The sequence below is a fragment of the Acanthaster planci genome, linkage group LG06, assembly GCF_054643075.1.
Source record: "Acanthaster planci isolate LZ-2023a linkage group LG06, COTS_SCS, whole genome shotgun sequence".
NCBI classification, from domain to species: Eukaryota; Metazoa; Echinodermata; class Asteroidea; order Valvatida; family Acanthasteridae; genus Acanthaster; species Acanthaster planci.
In genome coordinates this window covers 7,604,684-7,630,043 of record NC_141782.1, presented here as the reverse complement: position 1 = coordinate 7,630,043, position 25,360 = coordinate 7,604,684, and the positions used below count along the sequence as shown (strand labels likewise).

The following is a 25,360-nucleotide window of genomic DNA, read 5'->3' as shown; positions in this document are numbered from 1 at the left end:
CAACAGTTGTACCTAAGTTGTACTTCCTCCTGACTTGCTAATTGGTCATCCCATCTGAGAGCGGGGCTGCTGATTGGCTGTCACCAAGGAAATGGTTGATAACCAGGGGAGTGCCTCCACTTGTTCAACGTGTCTCTAATTATAAAGCATTCTTGGTCTTGGGCTTTACAGGGTACAAGGCCAACAGGCAGTGTATTTTAGTTTACATTTTGTCCTTTCTATTCGCTCCAAACTGCTTCTGAAAGTTTAACAGGCAGGCAGGTTCTCTTGTCCTGTTTAATTCTAACCTTGCAAACTGAATTCCTCTAGCACCACTCTGCAAAGGTCAAAATAGTGCACAAGTTGCAATTTAAATGAACTCAGCCGGTTTCACAAAATAACATGCAGTCTTAATCGCATTATGCATGCCTCCATAAGTTGCCATTAAATCTCGATTCCCAAACTTATTGTCACTGCACCTTGCGCTTCAAGTCTCAGTTTAATAATTCCCACCAGTCAACTTAACATGTACGTAATTGAGTTAACATTTTGCTTAGACAGATTAGGGGGGAAAAACAACCACGCACAAGACAAACGTCAGTGCTCCGTGTACTTTAGCATATGCATGATTTGCTTCAAATACCATTTTGGGCATCTCCCTTCTTGTTTTTACATGGTGGGGGAAAGAAACGCTCATTTTATTAATAAATCGCCTGCACAATATTGCACCTCCTCCAGCCAAAAAACATTTGCGCAAAATGGATTTTTGCCCCAATGCTGACACACTGTGGCAATTTTAATTATCCGTCCTGGAGTTGTGTCATTTCTGCTCACGTGAACACCAGATTGACGGCGGCCCACCATGCCAGGACTGCGAGTGTCTGAAGTAATTTCCTGACTGGGCTGGGAGAAATTACTTCGAGACAGGAGAACTCTCCCCCAAAAGGGTAGCAAAGAACAAAGAAATGGCATTAATTACCAGGTCTGACTCACGGTTGTGTGCTAGCAAGATGCTGAAGTGTGTCTTGCAGCATTAGGGAGAATTAAAATGATTAACGAAGCAATTTGTCAAAAAACAAGAAAAAAAAAAACACCTTGGCATTAGTCAACTTGGGCAAAGTCATAGTTTAATAACATGCGTCCAATTATTCTTTACCCACTGACTTTGCCCCCCTGTCATCACCTGTCGCACGGCAAATTTGCGTAAGAAACCTCTAATCATTCTGACAGCTGAAGTCTACAGACAACCCCCAGGAGCTACAAAAAGGGAGGGGGGAAAATTTCTCCCCCAAATTTTTGCTCTGAGATGCTAATTGCCAGAACACGTTAAGATTTGCGTTTCTGCTCGAGTGCACCCAGGAGATGGGGGATGGTGCATGGGAAATTAGCCTTTGCTTCTTGGGAGCTGTCAGTGTTAATGCCAATTAAACACAGGCATGGCAGGCAACGTTTTGCCTTGAGGCCCAAGGTTCACAAAAAGTGCTTTACGCCTGTGTGTGCGTGTTTATGTCTCTGACTTTCTCAAGAGTACTAAATGTGCTCAAGATTCAAGTTCGGCCAACTTACTGATCAACTTCAACAGCAAGGAGCAGTCTTTTTTCTTTTTACCATGTGTGTGGCAAGTGACATCTATGAGTGATTTGGCGGGGAATAAAATGTCTGAGAGAATAACCTTCAGGTAGGAGTGTTATTGATTTCACTCAAGTTGGTGAAGGCACGAAGTGTGGGCAACAGTAGAAAGTAAAATATCTTTGAACTTATATCTTCTAAACTGTAGAAATTTTTACATTGAAATTCATCAGTAAATGAGCCTTTTGCAAGTTAAATTTGAATAAAATCTGGTACACTGAGTTATCTGATTTCACATGAACATAAGTCGAATCCTCCAGACTAAAGACACTGTTGCTGTACCTTGTGATTCAGGGCAAGCTTTTACATAGTGACCACCATCTCTGGAATGGACTGGTTCGTTTGTGCCCTTCTTATCCATTGAAAACTGTATATTGGTGCAAGGTGTCTCTGATGTAACTAAGCAAAAGCTCACCCCAAATCACGAGGTTCATGTATATAGCAACAGTGTCTTTAGTATGGAGAATTCAACTGTTACGTCAACATGAATTTAAAGAACTCAGTGTACTAGATTTTATTCAAACTTAACTCCAAAGGCTTATTAAGTACGGTACACCGCTGGGAAAGTATGTATTTACTTATGAAACAGGATGAAAAATTCAAAATTGACCACATATTTTTCAAATAATACGGAAGAATGTTTCTCTTAGCTCTCATCCACCCATAAAAAGCCTAGAATAAAATTTAACAACCTTTCCACCCTGTAGATTACGATTTGGACACAGGTCAGTCTTTACTGTGCATAAATTCCAAGCTGGAGCGTGTTTTTCTGATGCAAATGAGCACTACCTGATAATAGTCTGTTTTTCCACTGACACGTTTAATTGTTAAGAATTCACCTGCACCAAGTGAAGTGCTTGTTGTGCAGTTTGCATATTCAACATTTACAGAAACTTGAACTTTGTACGTGGGTTTTTTTGTTTTGGAAGTTATATTGAGTATATGGAATGTGCAGATGTACATTGTAGTTCTGACCAATCCATGTACAGTGTATGTATTTAAAAGGTGTGGCTGTTTACTGTGCCATGCGACTTCACAGTTACAAATTAGACATCCCAATGTCCAGTGAACCTTACCAACATTTCAAATCCTTCTTGGAACAAATACAAGTCCCACTGTGTGTTATCCTCTTGACAGGTGGAGACTTAATATAATACGGGTTGATTCACGGCATGCGCACTTTTCAATTTATCAAACAATGAGTCTCTTAGTGGCAAATCAAAACAAGCCTGTGTGCACCTTACTAAGTTGTGCAACTTACAATTCTCTGTGAGTTTTCTTTATTGAGAAATGAGCCAAAGTATGCTGAAAATGTGATGCAGGCAACAACCCCTACCTTTCAAGGAATTTTCCCTCCACAGGTTAATATGCATGCAAATGCAATCAGTGTGAAATGGAAACCAAGGACAGTAATCACTTCACACTTAGAAATTGTACTTTTTTCTTGGATTCAGATTTAGAAAATTTGCAGCAACGTGTGAAAGAACACATCAATTTTTTACAAGCTCTTACCCACGGAATGCCATCTATTCAAGAATGACTTTCAGCCATTTGTTCCTGTGCAAAAGTCTCGGTGAAGTGCCCAAGTCTTTACCATGGGTAACAAGGGAGGTGAATTTTTGACATATAGACATTTGCTTACTCCCGGCGATCACGCACGTCACAAATGAGAAACTTTTTGTAGTGTCTCTGGTTTCTTTTGAACCAAGGTCAAAAACTGCCCTTACATAATATTCTTTCTTCTGTCAGCCAAAGCCAAGCATCTTTCCCCTTCTCAAAGTATCATTAGTTCTGTCCGCTGAGGACAAAAGTGCAGCTCAGCCTATCTGATAGCACTGTGACAGGGGCTTTTAAGACAGTGTGCCTCTGTTGCAAGCAATCAAAAAGTCACACCGGTGGGCAACAGATAAAAAGGGAGGTTATTTAACTGTCCCACACTTACTAGGCTCCACCTTCATCAATATGGGCCTATGGAAGACTGAATTCCATTCGTTTTCTCATACTTTTAAAGAAATTTCTTCAGTTACATTCAAATTTACAAAACATAGGCACAGCACAGACCCCAATCCAGATACTTGTAAATTGACAAGATAGGGAAAAGAGCCATCACTTGAGGGAATAAATTATCATTTACTACCTCTGCAAGGTCAAGTTTAAAAAAAAACCAGTTTCTCATCCCTGCCTGAACCCTTTTTCCCTGACTGCCTCCTTTTTTGTTTCCCTTTTTTCAACTTCTGACAACACACATGTTGCTATTACAGCAAGTCTAAAACCTATTACATAGGAGAAAGCTGGCTTACTTTAGACACAAAAGTGTCTGTAAAAGAGTCCAGAAGATCACGTGCCATCTTGGAAAAATCTGCTATGGATGAAAAAAAAAGCTGCCTCCTACACTTTGTCCTTAAGCAAAATAAAAGGGACAAGAAATAATGTTTACTTGGCCAAGAAGCTTGATGGGTCCAAGTTGGTGGTAAGTTTCCAGTAGGGTTATTAAATGATGATTCACTGCCATCTTTAGGTAGATAAGAAACTGATGATTGTATCAAACAGCATAGGAGTAGGCAACATGGAAAAAGCACACATCAAAACCACAACATACAGCACACACTTAGTGACGTTGCCTTTCGATATTGAATTGGCATGATGTCAACAAAACAAAAATTCAAAGACAAATCCAAAATGCCACTGACTGACGACCTTTCTTTTAGCTTTACAATGAATTCTGGCCAAATACAGATAAAGAGAAAGGGAAAACTATGATGAAGGGAACACCTCGCCAGTCAGTACTTTTACACTGCCTTGGGGTAAACAAGGTCATATGATAACCTCCCAGCCTCCTCTTTCTTCGTTCGATTTGGCAAGTGAAATTTCCAGGACATCTCAGGAGATACGTCAAACAAAATTAAACAGAATATTTTCATTCATCAAAGGCTAGGTATCAATTCTGAACAGGAACACTGAATTAAAGAGGCAAAATTAAGCGGATGTGACTAGAGGGGTTCAAGGATCTCAACAACAAGTCCTGGAATTTTAATTTTCCTCCCTCCCAAAACCTGACATCTGAATACAATGTACATGTTCTCTGGCCACAAGAAGTGTCACTCTGCTTATAGTTCCCTTGAGCAAGACCTGGAAAAATGATTAATCACACCATCTGCAGCTGTAGGTCTAAGATCTTGGCTAACTGCCCTCTGGTGGTAATTAAAAAGAGAGTTCTAAAACAACAAAAAACTGGACTGCTTTTTGCGCCTCTAAAGTAATTGACTTCCTCTTTGCACTCCGCAATAAGCCATTTGCGAGTTAAATTTGAATAAAATCTGGTACACTGAGTTCTCTAAATTCAAGTCAACATAACAACTTGAATTCTCCATACTAAAACCACTGTTGCTATACCTTGTGATTCGGGGCAAGCTTTTGCTTAGTTACATAAGAGCCTTGCAACAATACACTGTTCTCAATAGATAGGAACGGCACAAAGGAACCGGTCCATTCCAGAGATGGTGGTTGCTATGCAAAAGCTTACCCCGAATCACGAGGTAAAGCAATAGTGTCTTTAGTCAGGGGAATTCAAATTTTTTCGTTTCTATGCAATCAGATAACACAGTGTACCAGATTTTATTCAAATTTAACTCGCAAGTGGCTTATTCAATCCTGTTGCCAAAGTCATAGATTCAGAAAGCAAAATTAACCCTAACCCTCCTCAATCCTTCACCTGTTGGAGGATTGAGGAGGGTTAGGGTTAAGGGGCTGTCTAGGTAAGAAAAAAGTTATGGATGTTTGAACCCCTTCCCCTTTACGCAAGCCTATAGGGGTTATTCTATAAATTAGGGGTCCAATTTTATTGGTGTCCCTGTTACATCTGACATGTGATTTTGGAAGTTTAGAACACATTCTCTAATTTCCAAGAGTGATGAATTACTGCAAATTACCTGCCAAACAAACAGACAGAGTTTGAAATCAATTTAGGTGATATTTCTATGTCAAATATCACAGGTCAGGTGAAACAGGGACACAAAAATGATACACTTTTAGACAATGAATTTATAGAATGACCCACAAGCAAAATCACTGATGTAGTTCCAGAGTTTTCCCATGTAGCAAGTCAGCAGTATTGACATTTGGATATGCCATACAGACGTACGCAAGGGCTGAGGTAATTCACCTAATTTACCATTTAAATATTCAGCCTTCCATCTGATCAAATATCTGAATGTTCGGCTGTACCAAATTGCCACAAAACCAAATGAAAATACGCCTTTTTTTTATTGAAAAGACAGAAAAACTTGAAGGAAACGTTATTTTTGGCCTTATTGTTGGGCATATGCTAAGACTGTCTTTAAGTACTTGTAAAATGTCAAATAGAATGCCATTTAATAACCAAATATTTGATTTTTTCCCTTTTCATTAAATAGATTTCTACCTTTGAATATGTGAGTTCGAAATAAATAGTTAAATCTTTGATACAGATCAAATATCTGTATATTCTGATAATAGGCACAGCCTTAGGGTATAAACTTATAGAGGATTTTCAGTTATGTGATTTTTGATGGTCAGCATTCAATTTACACAGATGTGCGCAGAAACACACAAGCCTTTGAAATCTCTCAAAATTCTGTTGTACATGAAATTGCCAAAAGATACACTTCCTGAACTGCTTTTAGGCTTTACACATCACATTACAACACGTGAAAAACCTCCATATACCCCCATGCAGGGTGTATGCAAGGTGCTTCATCCTCCTCTTCTCCCTCGTGGTTTGTTGGCAAAACCTTTATTCAAGAATGACTTTGGCGGTTACCCTTTGCAGTTAAGTATTGACCCACAAATTGTACAATTTTTCTTCGTATCTGATATTGCAAAGTTTTATAACCTACTGAAGATCCGTGGACCTTTGTGAGAGACTGTAGATATCGTGAAGATCCCATCAGGGTAAGTGTGGAAAGAAAAATGGCAGAGCTGTAGAAGAATCTAAATGAGGGATTTGGATTGAATAATAGTTTTTCGCTTGAAATATAATTTCTACATAATTTTTTTGAGTCACTACTGTCAAACATCAATGGCTCAATGAAAGTTTGGGATCAAAGTACAAATCAAACGGGGAATTAAATGCAAGGTCAGGCTGCCAATATCTTTTTGTTTGCAACATCATACAAACACTGTGTAAAAGTATTTTTGAACAAAATTTCAAATGTAATATCATTCACTGAACCAGTGTTTACTATTTTTTTTTCTGGTAGTTTTTGCTTTGAAAATATCTGCAAAACACTTGTCACATTGGTCATTCGGGGGTGAAAAAAAAAGTGGCAGCATGATTCTGCACTCTTTTCCAGAAATCTCCTGACCTAGTTTCTCCGCCATCTCCTCAATTTTCGCCTCAGCTGCAAGGAGGTCTTCTGGGGATGGTCCAGTCATCATTTCAATTTCACCCACACTGTACCCGAAATCTGTCTGGTCCACTACAACAAGAATGCCTCCACCCATTGAGTACGTCTTACGGTAGGTTGTGAATTGGGCAAATGGCATCAATGCATTCTCGATGAGACACTTCTCGAGACTCAGATCCTCCTTGGCAGAATGTGTTTCCTCTTCCGAAGAGTGGGTCATCTTGTCATGCTTGTCGACATCTGTCTTTGCATTAATAATTGCGCACAAATTCGCTACTATTTCTTGTTCATTAGTTATTTCTGAATACTTTGTGCATGTCTCGGAAGCGTTGTACTTGTTTGTAGGCCAACCAGAGAGTGGTACCTTCAGTTCCCACTTACCATTCCGACGTCTTAGCCAGTGGTCTGCCATGGTTAAAATGAGTTGGTCCGAATCAAAGTACGAATCTTTCATGGTCTCCACCAGAACACATGTTCCCCCTGACTGTGTAAGTTTGGTTTCTGTGTCCACAGACACAGTGAATTTTCTTTCGATCTCTACATTTTGATGATCACGACTAGCAACAGAAGGGCCTGTATTCGATTCGACATTTTCTCCTTTACCTGCCATCAGAACTTGGTCGAATGTTCAGGATATTTACTTTAGTCAGCCATTTATCTCAAAATGCTGATACTAGGTGTGGTCGTGGGTTGGGTCGTCGACCGATAAAGCATCTGCACTTTGAAGGCAAGTATTCAGCACTCCTGGCACTTTGGCGAACTCATGAACCATTTTGTTCGAGATTGAAAGGTCTGGGAACTAGATGAAAACAATCAGGAATCCTTGGATGCCAGCTCCGAAGTATCCTGGCGGTCGACAAGGCACCCGACTACTGCTTGTGTTTACATCGCGATCAGCTGGGCACATGTCTGAGCTAGCAGAGCGCGCGCAGGATTCCCGCAGAGCCTTATTACGTCACTTCCGCCGTCCTCGACTCGACCTGACGCGTCGATTTCATATCGACGGCAAGCAGGCACGGCGGCGGCGCGCTAGACATGCACAATCTGTAGACCAAACAATTTGCATGTAGCGACCCACATGTACATGTACTGTATGTACGGTACATCCCCCGACCACGTGTATGTGACATGGATTGCCAGATCAGATATATCGCCCCACGCTAGGTTGAGGGTGAAAGCGGTGCAGTATGGGCCGTTGAAATCGCTCCAGAATGACGACTGAGTGTGAGGTTTTTATGGTCGTTTGGTCCAGATAAAAAGGGTCAACGTATAGATTGACAGTTTGTCCGTGGTAAGGTCACTGGCAGCTTTCATTGGTAATGCCGATGACATTGGGCTGTTACAGTGTGATTGAAAGTGGAATGCAACCACGTGTTTGGTTGCAAGGAATTTATTTTACGTCGAAGGGGGCCTACAGGGTCATGACGGTAGTTGTACTTTAACGTTCCTCCGCGAGCACGCCTTAATTCGGCTGAACCTACACATATAATAAGTCCAAGTTAATGAGTCTATGCGATTATATACGCAGTCTGTACGGCATTAACGACAGTGAGGTATTTGCCTGCATCTCCGAAGTTTCTCGAGGTGCATCGAGCAAGCGTTTCGAAGTCGGCGTGAGCACTTAGTGCCATTAGATATGCAAATGAGCTAACACCTGCACCAGTGTTAATACGCATGCTCATCAAATCACCTGAAACCACTGCACACACAGCCATTTTGAAAATAATTAGCAAAACAATGTGTGGTTCTCGAGCGCGCTCGCATGGAACACACACTGCGTTTGTTGGCAACGCGACGTAATTTAGTTTAGGAGCCGATGTGGCAAATCTCGGTCTCCTCTGCGCTATTCAGACGGGAGGAGAACTAGAAATCGGCGTGAAGGTTCTGTTCCTGTCCAACCGGCCCAGGCTTTTTGGAGGCGCTTCCTGGACCTTGAAGGGCCTGAAGTGTGAGTGTTTTCTGTGTACCGAGTTGGCTGGTTTTGTTCATGTGTAACGTGTGGTGGTTGGTGTGATGTCTTGTGTCACTGATCAGATCACGATTAGTGCTGCACGGCACAGCGGTTACCCCTTGCATGCACTGCCGGTGTGCTCGGTTAATGCGACCATCAAATACAAGCTGCCTACTGTGTGCGCGGCTTTGAATCGGAACGCGTGAGAAAAGGCTTCTAATTACTTGGCCCGTCCTTAGCATTTGTAATTAGTGGCGCGGTTTTGTTGTCCTCACCATGCAGGTCATTCGGCATTTCCAGAGCAGCGGGGACGGTTGACACTGGTACATGGTAAGTCGGTGGTGTTCCCACACAGTAGTCGTGTGTGTACTTGTACATGTAGTTTGAAAGTCGAGTTGTTGCGAGGGAGGGATACGTGCGTGCCGTGGCGCGCGTAAGTGTGGCGTGCTGTATTCCTATTATTGTAAACCGGCTGGCCGAGGCATGTCGTTCTGAGTGTAGCCGCTTTGTCGTTTGTCACCTACTTTGCCGCTTGAAGTTCTTGACATTGTTTCCTATGCAATCCATCTTTCTCGCTGGTTGGTTAGGCCTCTTCGTGAATGGTTGTGGTCATCCACAAAGTTAAGATTTACCCAGCTTTTGTGATTGAATTGTGCCTTCTTGTTCCAAGTGTTAGCCACGTGATGTGAGACATGCCCCAAATATTCTTCAGCGGTGTTCAGCATCATGAAATACTGAATTTTCAGATGTTGATTTTACACAAGTAAATCATGAATGATGAAAACAACAACATTGTTTAAAGGCCATCTGAAATGCAAAAAAAACAGAAATGATCGTTGTGAGTCACTGATGTTGACTTGTGAGCCTTGTAGTTGTACAATGAAAAAGGGAAAAACCAGTCATTGACAATCTTGAGTGAATGACAGGTATTTTTTACTTACAATGCAATCCCCATACTTTGGTAAACTAAACCCTACAGCCAAACAACAGTTTTTATTTAGAACTAACTTTAAAAATTTTAAATGCAACAAAACTAACAAAAAATTCCTGAAGTTTAGAGAAAATAACCAGTAGGCGTTTCCTTTGGTTATGGTAGATTTCAGACAGATCCTGAACAGCATGTCCACAAATTTTCCTTTGTATGTAGCAAGGAGGTCCTCTTAAGAAATTTTTAACAATAGAATCTGCAGCATTTGCATTCTCTTGTTAATTGTGATGTACATGTATGATTTGCTCGTAATTTGACCCATTGACCCATTCAAATTTCAGTTCGGTTTGTTGCTGAATAAAAATTGCTTTCCGTTTCTGCCATTATTGTCGTACCTGTGTGGTTGGCATGTATATTTTTGTCCTCTAGCTAATATTGACCACATTTTGAGAAGGAAATTCTCTTTTGTGATTTGTAGTTATGTGGTATTTATTAGTGACATTTATGCCGCTTGGCATTCAATTTAGCCTGCAAACCTTTAGTCTGGTCTGAATCATCACCTTCCTGAACACACTTTACAATTCATGGTGGTACTATGGTAAATTAATTGACTCGAGACAGTCAGTTTGTTGGTGTGTGGATTGACAGCACATTAAGACCAAATGCTATGAATTCTAAGATAGCAAAATCATGCAAACATAAAATGAATATGACAGATCTATCTCTGATTTCAAGTACATGTTTTTTCAACACTGGAAAGCTGTTTTTAATTGATGAGTTTAAAGCCAAGCTGAAATTTGTGTTGTTTTTGTAAGTGTCATCTGTTCACAGCTTTAAATTTGTTGGAAAATTTACATTTAAACTGAAAGTTTCACACTTTCATTGTTAAACAGACAAAAGTTCTCATCACAAGTTCACTAAAATATTTAGGAAGATCTACCTCCTCCCACTTTGAGAAATATTTACCACCACTTCCAGTCAGCAGTCCATTTTTGTTACACATGCACAAACCCAAATGGCATTCAAAGACAAAGAATCATGAACTGATTTCACCATTGTACATGTAGGTCTGTTCATTAGAGTAGGATGTCCACATGTCTGATTGTTGATATCAATCACTGGTTGTGAATCATGGGACCAGGTATCTGTAACCATCTTTACAAACAAGGCATGTATAGTAATTTTCATGCTAAGATTTTAAAAGGGTTTTTGTGGGACATTTAAAATAATAGTCAGGCTTTATTGAATAATGGAACACATTGCTAGTCTCTGTAAAGTTTGGAAAAGATAAAAGTGGTGATTTGAATGCATTTTTCATGTCTGATAACTCCCTTTTCTTTAAATTGTGTGTGTATTTTCCCCTGGGTAACCTGTTAACCATGTTTTCTTCAATGTGGTACTTTGCTACAGTACTGCACATAAGTGCACACCACTGCTCCATGGTTTTGACTTATCCGGCCTACAAAAAACCACCTTGTGTCCAATTATCTAATGTAGCTCCTTCTCTTTTGTCATTCTATGTGTTTGATCTTTTCTCTCTGTCTTTGGAGTTCCAAGTACTTTCACCTGTAGTGTGAAGTACATCTCAGTCCATTGATTTGTTTTAGTCTTCATTTGTCTGTATTCCATTCTTGTCTTTTCTGTGTGGTATGCTATTAGTTTTGTTGTCAAGTTAAGGCGTTTCTCCAGAAGGCTTTGTTTTATAATATGCCTCTGTATTTCCCCACTTTTATTTGTGTGATGTAACTACAATTCTTGTATTTTGTTAAACATCTCTTGTATATTGACTCTCTGTAATTTAATGAATGTACATTGCTATGTGGAAATAAATGTTGAAATGAAACAAACTTAAGTATTACAAATAGCGGTTGTACACATTTTAAAAAGCCACAAATGTTTTATGCAGCTTTATGTTGCTTTATGAATTGTTTTCAATAACGTGGAATGCCTTCGGAATACTTCACATGGAACAGTCCTTTGTTGTGGTCTTTTATTATCAGTTCCCCTCAACATTTGAAGAAAAATAGACTGGAGAAATGTAGGCCTAAGCTTTTCACTGTTTTGAGTGAGCTGTAGTTACAGAGGTCAAAAGTCACTCTTCTGACCTACTTAGGGAGGCACAGAGAAGTGTATGTTCGAAATCTTTGTGCATGAAGGCTTTGGCTCCTGATATTTCTCATTGTACATTCATATGTTTTGCAGATTTGTGCGCTGGATCACTGCATATATAAAACATAATTTCACAGATCATAATCCGGCAAACAAATAGACCTAATTTCAACATTAGTGGCATATAGATTTTGTTTTTTTTCATAGCAGATGATGACACTAATATGCAGTGTGCTATTAAACTTTCATGGGCAACACTTTTGGATTGTGCAGCTCATCAACTGCCTTCGCAAAACCTCATGTTTTTCGATGATTTATCGCCAGAATTTAATTTTCTGTGCCACTGGGTTCGAGGTAGCATTGGGAGTTGAGGGTGACGGACAGCCTGCATGTCAGAAATGGTAAATGAGTCCCAAGCCCAGCCGGGCGAAAAGACTGACGTGTAGGCAGTGTCTGTTGCCGATAGTGGGAAATCAAAGTGCTATTTCATTACTTAGCTTCTCCCTGTTAAGCGGGCAGGATTTTTTTTTTGGTGTTGCTGTGATCATTTTCTTGTCAACAGCTGACGCGTATCTGTCATTCCGTATTGTGGGCCGCATTCGTCGTAGCTACCAGGGTGGGGAGGACAGAGCACAGGCCAGGAAGCAGCAGGAAACGGTAGCAACTGCCAGCGATCCTGCGGGGCCCTGCCGCTGCCGCATTCCCCAAAGGGTTGGAGGATAGAGGGAACACCGGAGTGTAATCTAGCCAATGTTGCATGAAATTACATAGTGTTTCTTTCATTTGTCCCAATTCCCCCGTGCATCCAGTGTTGATGGAACAGTGTGTTGACATGGGTTCATTGGCTCATCCAAGGAAGGCAGCCTTCCAGATGGCCTCTGGTGCCTTGAGACATTGATGCTCAGTCGCCCCACTTTTGGCTGAGGAAGAGGCCTCCTCCTCCTCCTGATGTTAGTCCCAGACCCCGACTCCAGGTGCCTCAGATGTTATTCTTTCTCGGATTGTCTGCTAATTGCCGGGGGAAGTTTACCGCAGTCCCTAATCCCAAGTTGTGAAACTTGCGGCTCGTAATGCATGGGAAATTCATAAAATATTCCTTACTTCTAGGCTAAACATACATCATGCATAACCTCACTCCTTTTTTTTTCACACACTCATATGGTAATCCTTCAATCTGCAAATGACAAATGTTCACACATCTCTTTTTCGGTAAGGCCAATATACTACATTGACCATTCACCCAGTGACTTCAGCCTGTGCTGTAATACAAAAAAATTCCCAATTTACCTTTTGTCCTATAAATACTGTACAGCCAAAATTTCTGGCACGTAAATGAATATCTTTGCATGTGCCTTTTGAAGTCCTGTAAATAGCTTGCTCAGTCACTGGAGTTGTCACATCGAATCAGCATGCGTGTCATCTGCCGCTGTTATTTACACTCCCTGTGGATGATGGGAGCCCATAGTATGGGACCAAGTCCTCATGTTACACATTCCACACTGATAACACATGAATCTCATGTTTGGGTCGCTGGGTGCTTGTAGACTCTTGTCATTTTGAATTAATATAATGTCCAAAATATTATGAGGTGGCAAGGAAGGCATATGCTAAACAGTGCAACAACTGTCCTAACTACATTAGGTGTCCAGCTGCTGAATGTGATGTCTGCATACTTAAGATAACAAAAAATCACTCTTTCTGTGAATAAAAATAGTTTAAAATTTGTAGCTCTTATCTAGACCTGTGGATTATCTATTTGAAAAGGCACATATTTTAGATTAAACAGTCAAAGTAAAGTGGAAAAGTGACCACTTGCTGAGTATTTTGTTCTGCGGGAAATCATCTGAATTGTACACATTCTTGGAATTATATTGTCAAAGATATGAGTGGGTGATCAGCAGATAAGTGAAATGAATGGAAATGTCTTTATGTTAATGATGATACTGATAATGCAGAAGCTTTGCTGACGAGAGTGATCTAGTACCCATTTTGATCATATATTGGGGTTTATCGCGACCAGTGACCTATCCCACATCATGTGTTACCAATCATGTTTCTCCCCATGGAAAAACATGTGTTGCATCACTTGCATGTATATATTCTGGTAACTGTTTCATTGCTCTATGCTTAGATCACAGAGCAAGGAAACTGCTCTCCTCCGGAGATGACATGCAATGTTGAAAGGAATGGTGGTCATGGGCCCTTGTCCTTGATTTCTTAAGGATCATCTCCTTATCTTCACCTGCTGCTGGGAGCTTGAGATTAGACAGCTTAGAATATTACCTTGACTTTTTGGAAGTGATTTACAAGCCCCTGCTAAAGTACTTAACTTATGCTGTTTGTCCACAAACAAATGTGGCCTCTAGAAACACTGCAGGCTTTGTGAATCACGAATATCTGTTTTAAGTCCACAGTATTACAGTCTGAAAATATCATCTATTTCAGTAGAAGTGTCACACAGATCTGGTGTTATAGACCTAATAAGGAATGGCATCAGAGAAGGGACAGTGGAGTTTTATAACTTGTGTAGAATTTACGTAAACTTTTCCTTTTCTCTTTATGCAAGTTGCCACCAAAATCAGATAATTATCAAGCAGTTTCTGTATGGCACAGGCTGGATTTTTTTGAACAGTGCTCAAGAAGAATTTGTCATAGGCAGTAGCAGCTCCAGGTTCGGTTTGTTTGATGCGTGTGGCTGGACCTTTTCTTCATTACAGTGAGCTGCAGCATGGAGGCACATAGGTGACAGAACATGTTCCTCTCTCACCTCCCCCGACCTTTGCAAAATGGAATATCCTGAATTCATGTACTCTGGACTTCCTTCCAATAAAAAGTAAACACAGCAACCTGTCATCGTGCACTGCCTGCACAAAGACTGGCAAGAGGGGCAGAGAAGAAAGAAAAATGCTGGCTGTGGTTAAACTTGGCATTGAAAGGGACTAATTTGTGGCTGTGCTACCATGGTCTGAAGTAAATGGAGGGGGGTTCCCTGGTGATGTCCATGGACCAGTTACATTCCAAGAGATCTGTTTGTCTTGCCTGATCTGGTAGAATCTTGTGGTTAGTCTGGTGAAGTTGTTGGCTTCTTGTTGAGAGTGCAGGGCTGGAGACTACATTTGAATTGAACAAATCACTCTCAACTTTTGGTCACTAAGTACCGGGACAATGAAATATTGACAAGGGCGGATATGCCCTTTAAACAGTGTTCAGCTGATGTAGAGGAAGACAGTTTCAATTTCATGTCCAGCAACTTGGAATACCTGTGGTTCCGTTGAGAGCGGAAGTTTGACTGAAAGAAAAAAAGCTGATCCTGGCAAAATGCAAGCTGATAACAGGATCTTCTTCTCATGTTGTGTTAGTTGTACGTTTTGTGAAAATAGATTTAGTCCTTGTACAATTAAACTCACTTGAACTCAGGGATGGTTGTTTTGTCGATATATTTCTTTTTTAACTAATAGGTTGCTATTTGACTTCTGTACAGTTCAAATGCATTCCTTGAGGTAGTGGAGAAGATAAAAACATTTTTTAATCTGTCTATGAATTTCAGTAATATGCTAAACAGAAAAAAACAATATCTAGATTTCTTTTCTTGCCGTGATAGCTCTCTTTCTAATTAGAGAGTTTGGCATTATATGAAACACTGTATGTTTCCAATTAGTTACAGCTTCTTTGGTCAGATTTTGTTGATAAAACCTATTTCTATTGCCTTTCTGCACTCTCCCTTAAATTAAGAAAAAAGACAGGCCTACGTCCCTGATGAACAAGACCTAAATCAATTTGGCTGGGGAAAAAAATTATAGGGTGTATGCTGGCCATACTCTGGAAAGACTAATTTACTGTGCAAAGCAGACTCCCCCCTTATCTCAGAACATGCATAAGACTCGGCTGGTTAGATTAAGTGCCTAAAACTAATGAATTCTCGCCCCAAATGAAATTAGAGCATCAGCGTCCGCGGGGATGTGGAGAGGTAGCCTCCCTGCTCTTCCCAGCCTAGTCCACAAACCCAAATTCATTTGTTTTTGCAAAGATGGTTAATTTGTATTGGGCCATGATGAGTTTTGCCGGTAGCGGCGCAGGCATTATCACATTTTCTTCCTCGGAATGCCGGGAGCCAAATGGACCAGTTTGGCCTGCCGGGGTTGTTGCTAAGGTCAGTTATTTCTACGGTCCTCTTTTGGCACAATTCTTCCCCGTAGCCAGGAATATTACAGGATCGAAGCACACGCACACACACACAAAGTGCCAGGATTGCTCTAAGTTAAGGAGGACAAAAGCACAACAGAATGCTGTCTTTGTACATGTACACTGTACGGACATTGACATACGAGCTCTCAGTACAAACCGTAAAGAAAGTACCTGTACATGTACACTCTGTTGGAACTGGTTCATGGTAAAATTTTGTAGCATTGTGGTTACATCTGATTTTGTGTTTTTGAAAGACTTTGAATAACATTGTGTTCAACTCTCCACATAAATGTCAAGCCTGTACACATGTGACCCTAGTGTACATGTACTAGCATAACCACAAATCAAGCTGATGTTGGATAGTTGTCCAGTTTTGCATGGTATACCAGCTGCCTGAGACGGTTTTCAGTGGCATTTTAGACATAAGTATTCGTTCATCGCTCCTGTCAGACATGTCTGTACAATTCAGCACTTTTCTTCTCTGTTGAAATTCAATTGTGAAGGACCTTCACGGAAAGTGTTTGTTTTCTACTGTGTGGTTTGGACATAGACCAGCTTAAAAGAAGTCATTCGTTTGGGTCATTTGTTGTACCTGAGAGAAATCAAATTTTTTACTAATCATTTTGATTTGAATTATCAGAGCCCAGAGAAGCTCAGTGCAAATTTATAATACAACAAACAAAGTCTTACATTTCTGGGGGATTAGCATTCATGTTGTGGTTCTAGAATGAAGTAATTCAGTACCATTCCTCTTTTAAACGCCACGTCCAGATGATTAAAAAAAGAACGGTTTACGGTTTTGTTAATGTTTGCTATGATCATAATGATTGTACTTGTATAGCTTGCTGCTGTTAAACTCAAAGACATTCATCATGCACACACGTAATAAAGTGTACACGCATGACCTATGTACCAGCAAAAGTGAGCTGCTTTTCTATTGGGGAATGAACAAATGTATCCCTGTTTCACAAGTATATATATGTACTGGTATTTCTTATTTATGCATTTTGGTTCTGTACATGTGTGTTGTTTTTGAAAGGGCTTAATAATTGAAAAAAGTTTTCACCAAAACATTAAAATGCAGATACATGTATTTCGAGGCCCATAGTAGGTAAAGAATGAAATTGTCAAGAGTTGTATTATGCATGTCTGAGTTTTGTTTTGTGACACTTGAAAGGAATTGTGATCTCTTTTAAACATCCTGTAAAATTGTACTTATACCAGGAAATACAAGTAAAAGTTTTGACCTACACAAGCATGTTCTTTATGCACATGTATGCACCTGCTGTTGTAATGTTCCTGCCTTCATGTGAGAAAATGCCAAATTTGGCGAAAACTGAGAAAACAGAAACAGTTCCAGTTTGCTGTTGTTTGTTTTCCTAAGTTGATCTGTGTAAATGTATTTAATAACGTGACTTGATGCAAGATAGACAAATGGCTTTTACTTCTTCCAGTTGGATTTGCTCAGGCCCAAATGATTTCCTCCCCCAGTACATGTATTTGCATGGCTTTTCCTGCCTGCGCTTAATTGTTTTTCGGGGACGGAAATTGGTAGACAAAGCGCTTCCTCTACATCTGTTTGCATAGGCTTCCCTAGCAACACAGGCCCTGTGCAGGCTATGGGCCCCAGAACAATGTACGAGTGTGGCGGCAGTGCAGGGTAGGTGTCTGAGACCACAGGACAAGATCATTGTTAAGGGCAGTAGAGACCCATTAGTCCGGCAAGTGTGGCGGTGGTCCTGCCCCTAGAAAGCTTACAAGTGTGGCAGAGCGTGTGCACAGTGTGAACCAAGATTAATCTGCCTTTTCCTCCCAAAGAGGAGTGAGAGAACAAAATTATGCAAAACATCCATCCCCAAATTGATGTTGATTAATATTCCATCCTTTGCAACCCGGTGTGGAGAGGGTCACATGTGTGTGATATTAGAGATGGCAGTGGTGGGGGGGGGGAAGTTCTTGCACACTTGTGCGGAATCAAGAGTTGTTGAATATCATGACCAGCAAAGAAAAGGGCAGGCGTTGGTCATTGTCATAGGCTTAATGGAGGCCGTGTCCTGATTGGGACAACAAAGGGCAAGATTTGCATGCAGGCATGAGGGCACCATTACCGCGGTAACGACTTGCAGTGAGGATCTTGATGCCATATGTCACAGGGCCGGAACTGAGAAGAAGAAAGCCAGCCAGAGAGGAAAGCGCCAGAATTATTCATACTGCAAGGTCTTGATCCATTAAATCATAACTCACTCATGTATCATATTGTGCATTGCAATCACAATGTGAGCCATGCATTTGTCACACTGACAGTTACTGCAGGGAGCATTTCTATCAGACTTTCAGTGCTGTGCAATTCAGAGCTGGCTCTGGTTTAGTGATATTTCCTTTTGTAAAAGAACAGAGATGGGTTAAGTAAACAGTCAGGCAGAGACTGGAGACTGCGATATTGGGCCAAGGAAAAAAGTCAAGAACTTCAAGAAAGTTATATTTATCATTGGCCTGATGTTTTTCCTTTTTAGTCTGTCACCATCAATATCTTAAGTGTGTATGACTTCACCACTTGCAAGCATCAGTGCGATTGTCACTAGCTACCGAAATGAATGCCTTTAATTTAGTTGCCCGAATATTGCAGTTTAGGGAGCAACTTACCAACAATATGACAACTGGAGGACGTTCATTTCATGATCGCCGCAAAATGAGTCGTTGAAGTGTCCACACAGTATTGGCATAACCCAGTACGTGACAGCAAGGGTAGATGGCAGTGTATTTCTCAGTCAAATTTCAAGGACTTGGGAGCTGCTTTTACTTTTATTTTTGTCAGTGGTGTTTGCAGCGGTGAGAGAAGATCTTTCTTCTCTTTGATTAATGGAAGGCACACTTCACTGTCAGCACCCCAGCATTTGGCAAATGGAGAAATTAATGTTATTTATGTGCTTTGATGTCATAGCCATGTCGGCACTTTTGCGTGGGGGGTTTTTCATCTCCAGTGATTAATACAACAGACTCCTGAATTCTGCTGCTTGTTGGACTTAACCACTACACATCACATCCTTGGACATAATGTTCAGGAATGTTAACATTTTTGTTATGAGGGGTGTGTTTTGGCTGTCATTTTGGTTAGTTCTCTCTGGTTGTTTGGGGATTTGTACCATATATCACCATATACATTCACGTAATTGTCGCCGAATTAACTTAGTCAAAGAAGATCACAGGTATTTCATGACTGCTAAGACATATCCGTAGTGTGGGATGTGAGTAAGGTTTTTACCACTGCAGACTCAAATTTTATCTTGTGAGTTAATAGGTTCATGAGTGATGTAAAAAAAATAATAATTTTGTGCATGATGGCATAGTGGAACAAAGCCACCAGCTCATTACTATAAAAAACAATTAACATTTAGGAGAAATGTTGTATTTAGAAGAGGGAATTTATAATTCATCTTTCAGGTTTGATGCAAATTTTGTCATCACACCATCCCCCCGACCTCCCTTTCATAAGATTATAAAAATAGACTTAAACCCTGGTTCCAAATAGCATATGTAGCACAATGAAGGACAAAATTTAATCTTCACGTAGTGAGTCTAGAAAGAGAGAAGAAATACGGGAATGGCATCATTATGCAAGTAGGTCCTTCCTGATTAGTTTCACAAACACCTGCCCCTATTAAGGCCAGTGCACGGCAGGGTGAACGAATAGAATGAGAAATAAAATGCAGCAAAAGAGATGGAAAAGTCATCGGTTGAAATGAGATGGGCGGGCAGGTCATGTGCGATGTGATTTGGCGGGGAGCAAGTGAATTAGACTGTAAATTGTTCATAGGCTGAGATTCCTTCCTCAGATTTCCCACACTCAGTCATCTCTCTCCTGTCCCTTCCCCCCCCCGTCTTTTTCTTTCCCCGAGATTTGCTGAAAGATATTGATTTTCCCGCTAATTAGAAGAAGGTAATAAAACGAGATTCCTCGAACCTTTTTGTGTGTTGATAGTGTGTGCTGAGGAGCCTCTTTCCCCCTCTCTGTGTCTTATTTTCTTTGATTTGGCAGAGAGGTTGAAAAGGAAATGACTTTGGAATTGTTTTTGCAAGGACACACGATTTGAAATTGTAATTGTGCTGAGTGTGATGTATTGTGACATTTTGGGGAGGGAATTGGGGGGATGTATTTAATTTCAACATTCGCATTTGGTTGGCCTGAGTAACTCTACCTGTACAAATTGGACTTTTTTCACCCACAAGCTAAAGATAAAAGGCTCCCGCAGTATTCACTCACAGCACATTTGCTCTCCAGCTCTGACCAGCCCATGAGGGTGGTCCCTTTGTTCATTTGTGGCTCTGATTAAAGCAGCGATCGATGGAGCTGGGACCGTTAATGAATTCCCCCCTTTTTTGGTCAGTATTGACTTATTCATGTTTGTTCAAGGGGAATTAATTTGCAGGCTTTCTCTTTGTGCTGTCCAATCGTTGCCATCAGTGCACTTGACAGTTGTGGCGCAATGATCGTCATTGACACGTTCTAAGCTTTTTTGTTTCAACATGTCAGATCAATAGCTCACCTTGGTTATATGAATAAATGATGGCAGTCAATATGGTGGAGGTGTTGACTTGCACAGATCGCCTGTGCCCAGTAAACAGACATTTCAAAATAGTGCGTAAAGAGCAGATTCCTGAGGTCAAAAGTTTGAGGCATTCACATGAGGTCTTCGTACAAAAGATAATGTCAACATTGTCAAATGTGATAATAAAACAAGCATTGTAAAGTCTGCAGCCAGACACAAGGAGTAAAGAAAAATCTGGTTTTGTTGAAATGTTCTGTTCTCAAGTTGGTAATCACGGTATACTTTCCTGACAGCCTTTTTGAATGAATGTGGCTCATTTATGTAAATCTTGCAGTGCATTATGATCTTGATACACACGATATAAACGCCATAAACAGTTGTTCATTGAAGTTGTACTGTTATCAGTTGTACTCTATGAGTAGCTTGTGTCTTTGGCCAGCATTGATCAATCATGCTATAGGTCTGCGTCGTTAGCTTTCAGGTTAAACAACAGCAGCATGATGTACATAGGGCAAAGCAGTAATTGGTGTGACTGACCCCTTCTTTTTTCCATGGGATATATCAGAGATATTGGGATATGCGAAATTGAAGTGATCATAATTCACTCATGTTAGGGTTGTAAATCAAATTACATGGTGTGTGGTGAAAAATTGTCAATGACATTGCAGATACCCAAATCATTAAAAAAAAAAGAGTCAAGATGAGATGTCACCTTTATGGATTCCTTTGGTAAGGTAAGGATATGCTCAATGATCAGTAAAGGTGCCAAACGAGACCACCTACATGTAGATTGGGTTGGAATAGAGATATCCGCAGTGTTAGCAACCTTGTCTCCGACTTCCACAGAATCTGAATATTCTGTGTGTACAGTCATCAAAATGGTACCCTGAAGAGGTTGGTAGAACTTGAAGTTTTCAAAGGGGAGCACTGAGTTACTGGAAGTCAACACTTCTAAAGGGGGGGTGGAAATGACTGAGGTGCTGAAGTCAAGTCATAGAGGGACTGAAAAAGCATCAAGCAGTAAACTAAGATTTGCAGACAGCATGCATGTATCGGATGACATGTCAGGAAAGGAAATTTCAAACACTCAGTTCACATGATAAGTAATGCTCATCAGACAAACAGGAGTTACAAAGCCACCTTGATCTTGTCCATCAGTCTACCACTGAGTTGCCCACTAGTCCATGTGGAATGGAGAAATCTAAATCCAAGCTACAAATGGGTCTTGTGGTGCATTGGTTGTAGCAGTTCAGACGCTTACCTTTGACCTGACCAGTTTCCCTCAGAGATCAATCCCACTTAACATGCTAATTACCTTCAAGTACCATCACCCTTTCACGCCGCATTAGCCAAGCTAAAACAACTTAATTACCTTGGTAGAAATTGGAATCCTTTGTTAGAGAGCAATGCATGATAAAACCAAGAGGCTTGCCTGTTTTTAATTGGGGGTGCTGGATGCCTATTAAATGCATTTGTTGTCCTCATTATAACGCTGCACTGTAAGATCAGCCACTAATGGGTTTTAAGTCTTAGGGATACTCAGAAACCTAAAAGGAAGGGCAGACATTATTCTCCTTAAATGCAGCCCCTTTTCAGATCCCCTGCAACCTTTTTTTGGCTGTATGTCAGCCAGTACTTGTACGAGTTTGGGCAGATTCTTGTATCAGGCCAGAAAGTTTTGAACTTGTAACTTTTGATCAGCAACATCTGCCAGAAAGTTTTTAACTTGTAAGTTTTGATCAGCAACATCTGTTAATATTACCTACCAAGGCTTGGAAGCAGGTGGGCTGTGCATTCTGTAAATTGTTTTCCTCAAAAAACAATTGCTGTCACTGTATGCATTTGGCCTTGAGCAAAAGAGTGAGAGAAATTGTGGTTTGTATTTGTTGTGTATGGGAATATTTCCTTAAGAATGCACCACCTTCTCCTGGATACCATGTCAACAAAAAACCCACTCCCAAAACATTCTACCGTAATTTTCGGAATATAAGTTAAGATTTAAAGTCAACATATAAGCTGCACCCGCATATAAGTTGCACCGCCGTGCTGACGATCCAACCATGAAGGTCATCGTGCTGCATGCTGAAGCGCCAATACAGCATGTACTGTATGTCAACTACATGTGCAATCTTAATAAAAATATAAAGAAACATGCGAACGAGAGTCATCATAAAAAGGGAATTTTAAGTCCTCAAATTTAATATTTTTTGGTGGGCTTGATGGTGGTCCTGCGTGGGTCATTGGAATTCTGTTCATAACTCGAAATCTGGACAACTCTAATTTTTATTTATTCTCCTAGGTTTGACTTTTCAGATGTAAACAGCAACCAACAAAAACATGGCTGTGCCACCTGCACGGCCGCAGCTTTTGTGACTGATGTTGTCCTTCATAGTTTGCTGTATAAGCTGCCTGGTGTATAAGCCGCAGAGACATTTTCAGCATGAGAATCAAGGTATAAGCCATGGATTATGTTCCACAATTTATGGTAATTTATGACACATGTATGATTTGCATTTGATATTACAGACGCAAACAGCCTGCATGTTTTGTGCACAGTTGTCTCCTCAAGTGTGCAAACCACCTTGTAACAAGCAGTCAAGTCAGGACATTTCTCACTGAGAAGATCAACTCCATTGTGCAAGTTACCGTACATCTTTTGTGGTGAGTCATTTTAAGTTTTGGAGTCAAGCCTTGATTAAATGTGAGGAATCAGTGATGTAGTGGAATTTGGGCGGGGTTGGAGACTTGGTAACATTGGATTCCAGTCCCACTGAAGTCTTTGGTTTGGGAGATGCTATTCCTTGAGTGATCTCTCAGCACCTGTGCATTTTTGTAAATATTGCTAATTGAGGTACAAACAGGCTGGCCCCTTTTTTTTTTATCAGATCAGCTGATTTCCTCATTTTTCACTTCACAATCATGCTACTGAAAATTGATAAACACTGTACTAAGTGTCTAGCAAAGATTCAAATTTCCTTTTTTGGGGGGGGTCAAAGTCCAAGTTGCATGCCTGTACTAAGACTGTGATGTTCAAACGAAAGTTCAAAATCTGTTCACATATTTTCCAGAATGTTGAAATGGATCTCATTTTCGGCACTGTCTTAACGTGATCTGGTATCCATTTTCATTTTCAGTGATGCCTACTAAGTGTTATTGTATTAAAATTTTGGAGCATCAGAAGCATTTTTCAAGAACTGACAATCCTTCATTGCATTTAACCTGTTGTGCACAAATTATGCACATTACAATAATTCTAAAATCATCTTCGAGTGAACGGGGACAGTAAGGAAGGAAAGTTTAGTTTAAAGGGGTGATTCCTTTGTTATGGGACATATATTGAGGCATGAGCCCTAAACAAAAAGCCTTTGAACCATTTCATTTGTCAGTTTCCCATGACCCCATTTTTCTTAAGCATCACATTGCTGTCATAAAAACCAACAACATAAAAATAGCTGATTAAATACATCCCATCCAGCCCAGTAGAAAAGTCATGTGAAAATGCCACTGGCTTGTGAAAGGTTCATTACCATCCTGCTGTGATGTCATAATTATCTCTTCGCTAAATGAATGATTCACTTCCATATATTTATTCATGTCACTAATAATGTACATTGTTGGTGAACTATGTATGCCTCTGTGAACACAAAGGTTGGTGACCTTTGTAAAGTGTTGGCTAAGTGTTAAACCTTTAAATGGTAAATTTAGGTTTTGCTAAATGTTCATCAAATTAAGTGTAAATTTCAGTCCCTCGACTGTACTGCAGGGTGTTTCCTTTTGAAGGATTTCACCCAGGCCTCTCTATATTGACTTCTGTAAAACAAAGTACAAAGGGATTTGCCATTTGAACTCTCTCTTGAGCTATGGCTGCTTGTGCAGCCTTTGGGTTGAACCAGAAATTAGACTGGAAGGGTTGGGGAGGGCAGGGCTTTTTACATGTAATCATGGTTCAAGACATCTAGGGATTGAAGAGTGCCAATCGTCCATCATCTGTAGGTAACATTCCGGAATGATATTTTCACAGGCATGTCTGTGAGAGGATGGTTAGCTGTTTGGGTTAAATCTGAGGTGGGAGAAGGGGTATCTTCCCTACTCTTCCTCTTCTCCCTCCACCCTCCCGGTTCCATAACAATTCCCTGAATCAATTTTTTTTTTCATTGGGAATGTAAAACTTTCAGTCGACATCATCCAAGTTTACTTGAAAAATACTGACCGAGTGGTTGTTTCAAGTCTTCTCAACAAATGGGCCTACATGCATAGTTCCCAGGATTCTCAGAAATTGCAAGGAATGTACATTTCCATTCAAAGTGGTGTCCATCCCCGAGTGTTTATCTTGTAACCAACACTATTGAGGGAGAAGCTCTTTGTTCAGCCATTCTTGCTCTGTTACTCTGTGATACAGTGTGCTGCATCTTTGCCGAGTGGCCAGAGCAGTGTACATGTATGGCTAAATATTTTGCTCTCCCTTTGGCGAAACAAAGCCTGGACATGCGATCTCCTTGCATTCAGCGGATGGAGTAGACTTTGCATGACACAGGCATCCCACGGGCCCTTGAGGTACCTGAACAGTTCCAATTCGGCAAATCTATCAAATTTTGTGGAAAACTATTTGCGTATTAAATCTGCACAAAAACTTACATTGTGATTACAT

General features: G+C 40.5%; 2 protein-coding genes across 11 annotated transcripts in view; one reads left to right on the top strand and one right to left on the bottom strand.

The window, feature by feature from the left end:
* LOC110979990 (thiamine-triphosphatase-like) overlaps positions 1 to 8,592 on the bottom strand; it is a 57,280-nt gene extending 48,688 nt beyond the window's left edge. For all 6 annotated transcript variants that reach the window (XR_015425611.1, XM_087137840.1, XM_087137844.1 and 3 more), the window contains exon 1: positions 6,951 to 8,592. Coding sequence is in view for 5 of the 6 variants with exons in the window: in XM_087137840.1 (XP_086993966.1) it covers positions 6,951 to 7,602 (652 nt within the window). In the remaining variant the exon portion in view is untranslated. The remainder of the gene's footprint in view (positions 1 to 6,950) is intronic.
* Positions 8,593 to 8,716: 124 nt separating this feature from the next.
* Positions 8,717 to 25,360, top strand: part of LOC110979988 (zinc finger homeobox protein 3-like) — a 113,298-nt gene continuing 96,654 nt past the window's right edge. For 4 of the 5 annotated variants that reach the window (XR_015425610.1, XM_022236213.2, XM_022236215.2 and 1 more), the window contains exons 1-3: positions 8,717 to 8,940; positions 9,226 to 9,273; positions 23,239 to 23,373. The gene's annotated coding sequence lies outside the window, so the exon portion shown is untranslated. The remainder of the gene's footprint in view (positions 8,941 to 9,225; positions 9,274 to 23,238; positions 23,374 to 25,360) is intronic. The other variant, XM_022236216.2, reaches the window with a different exon arrangement.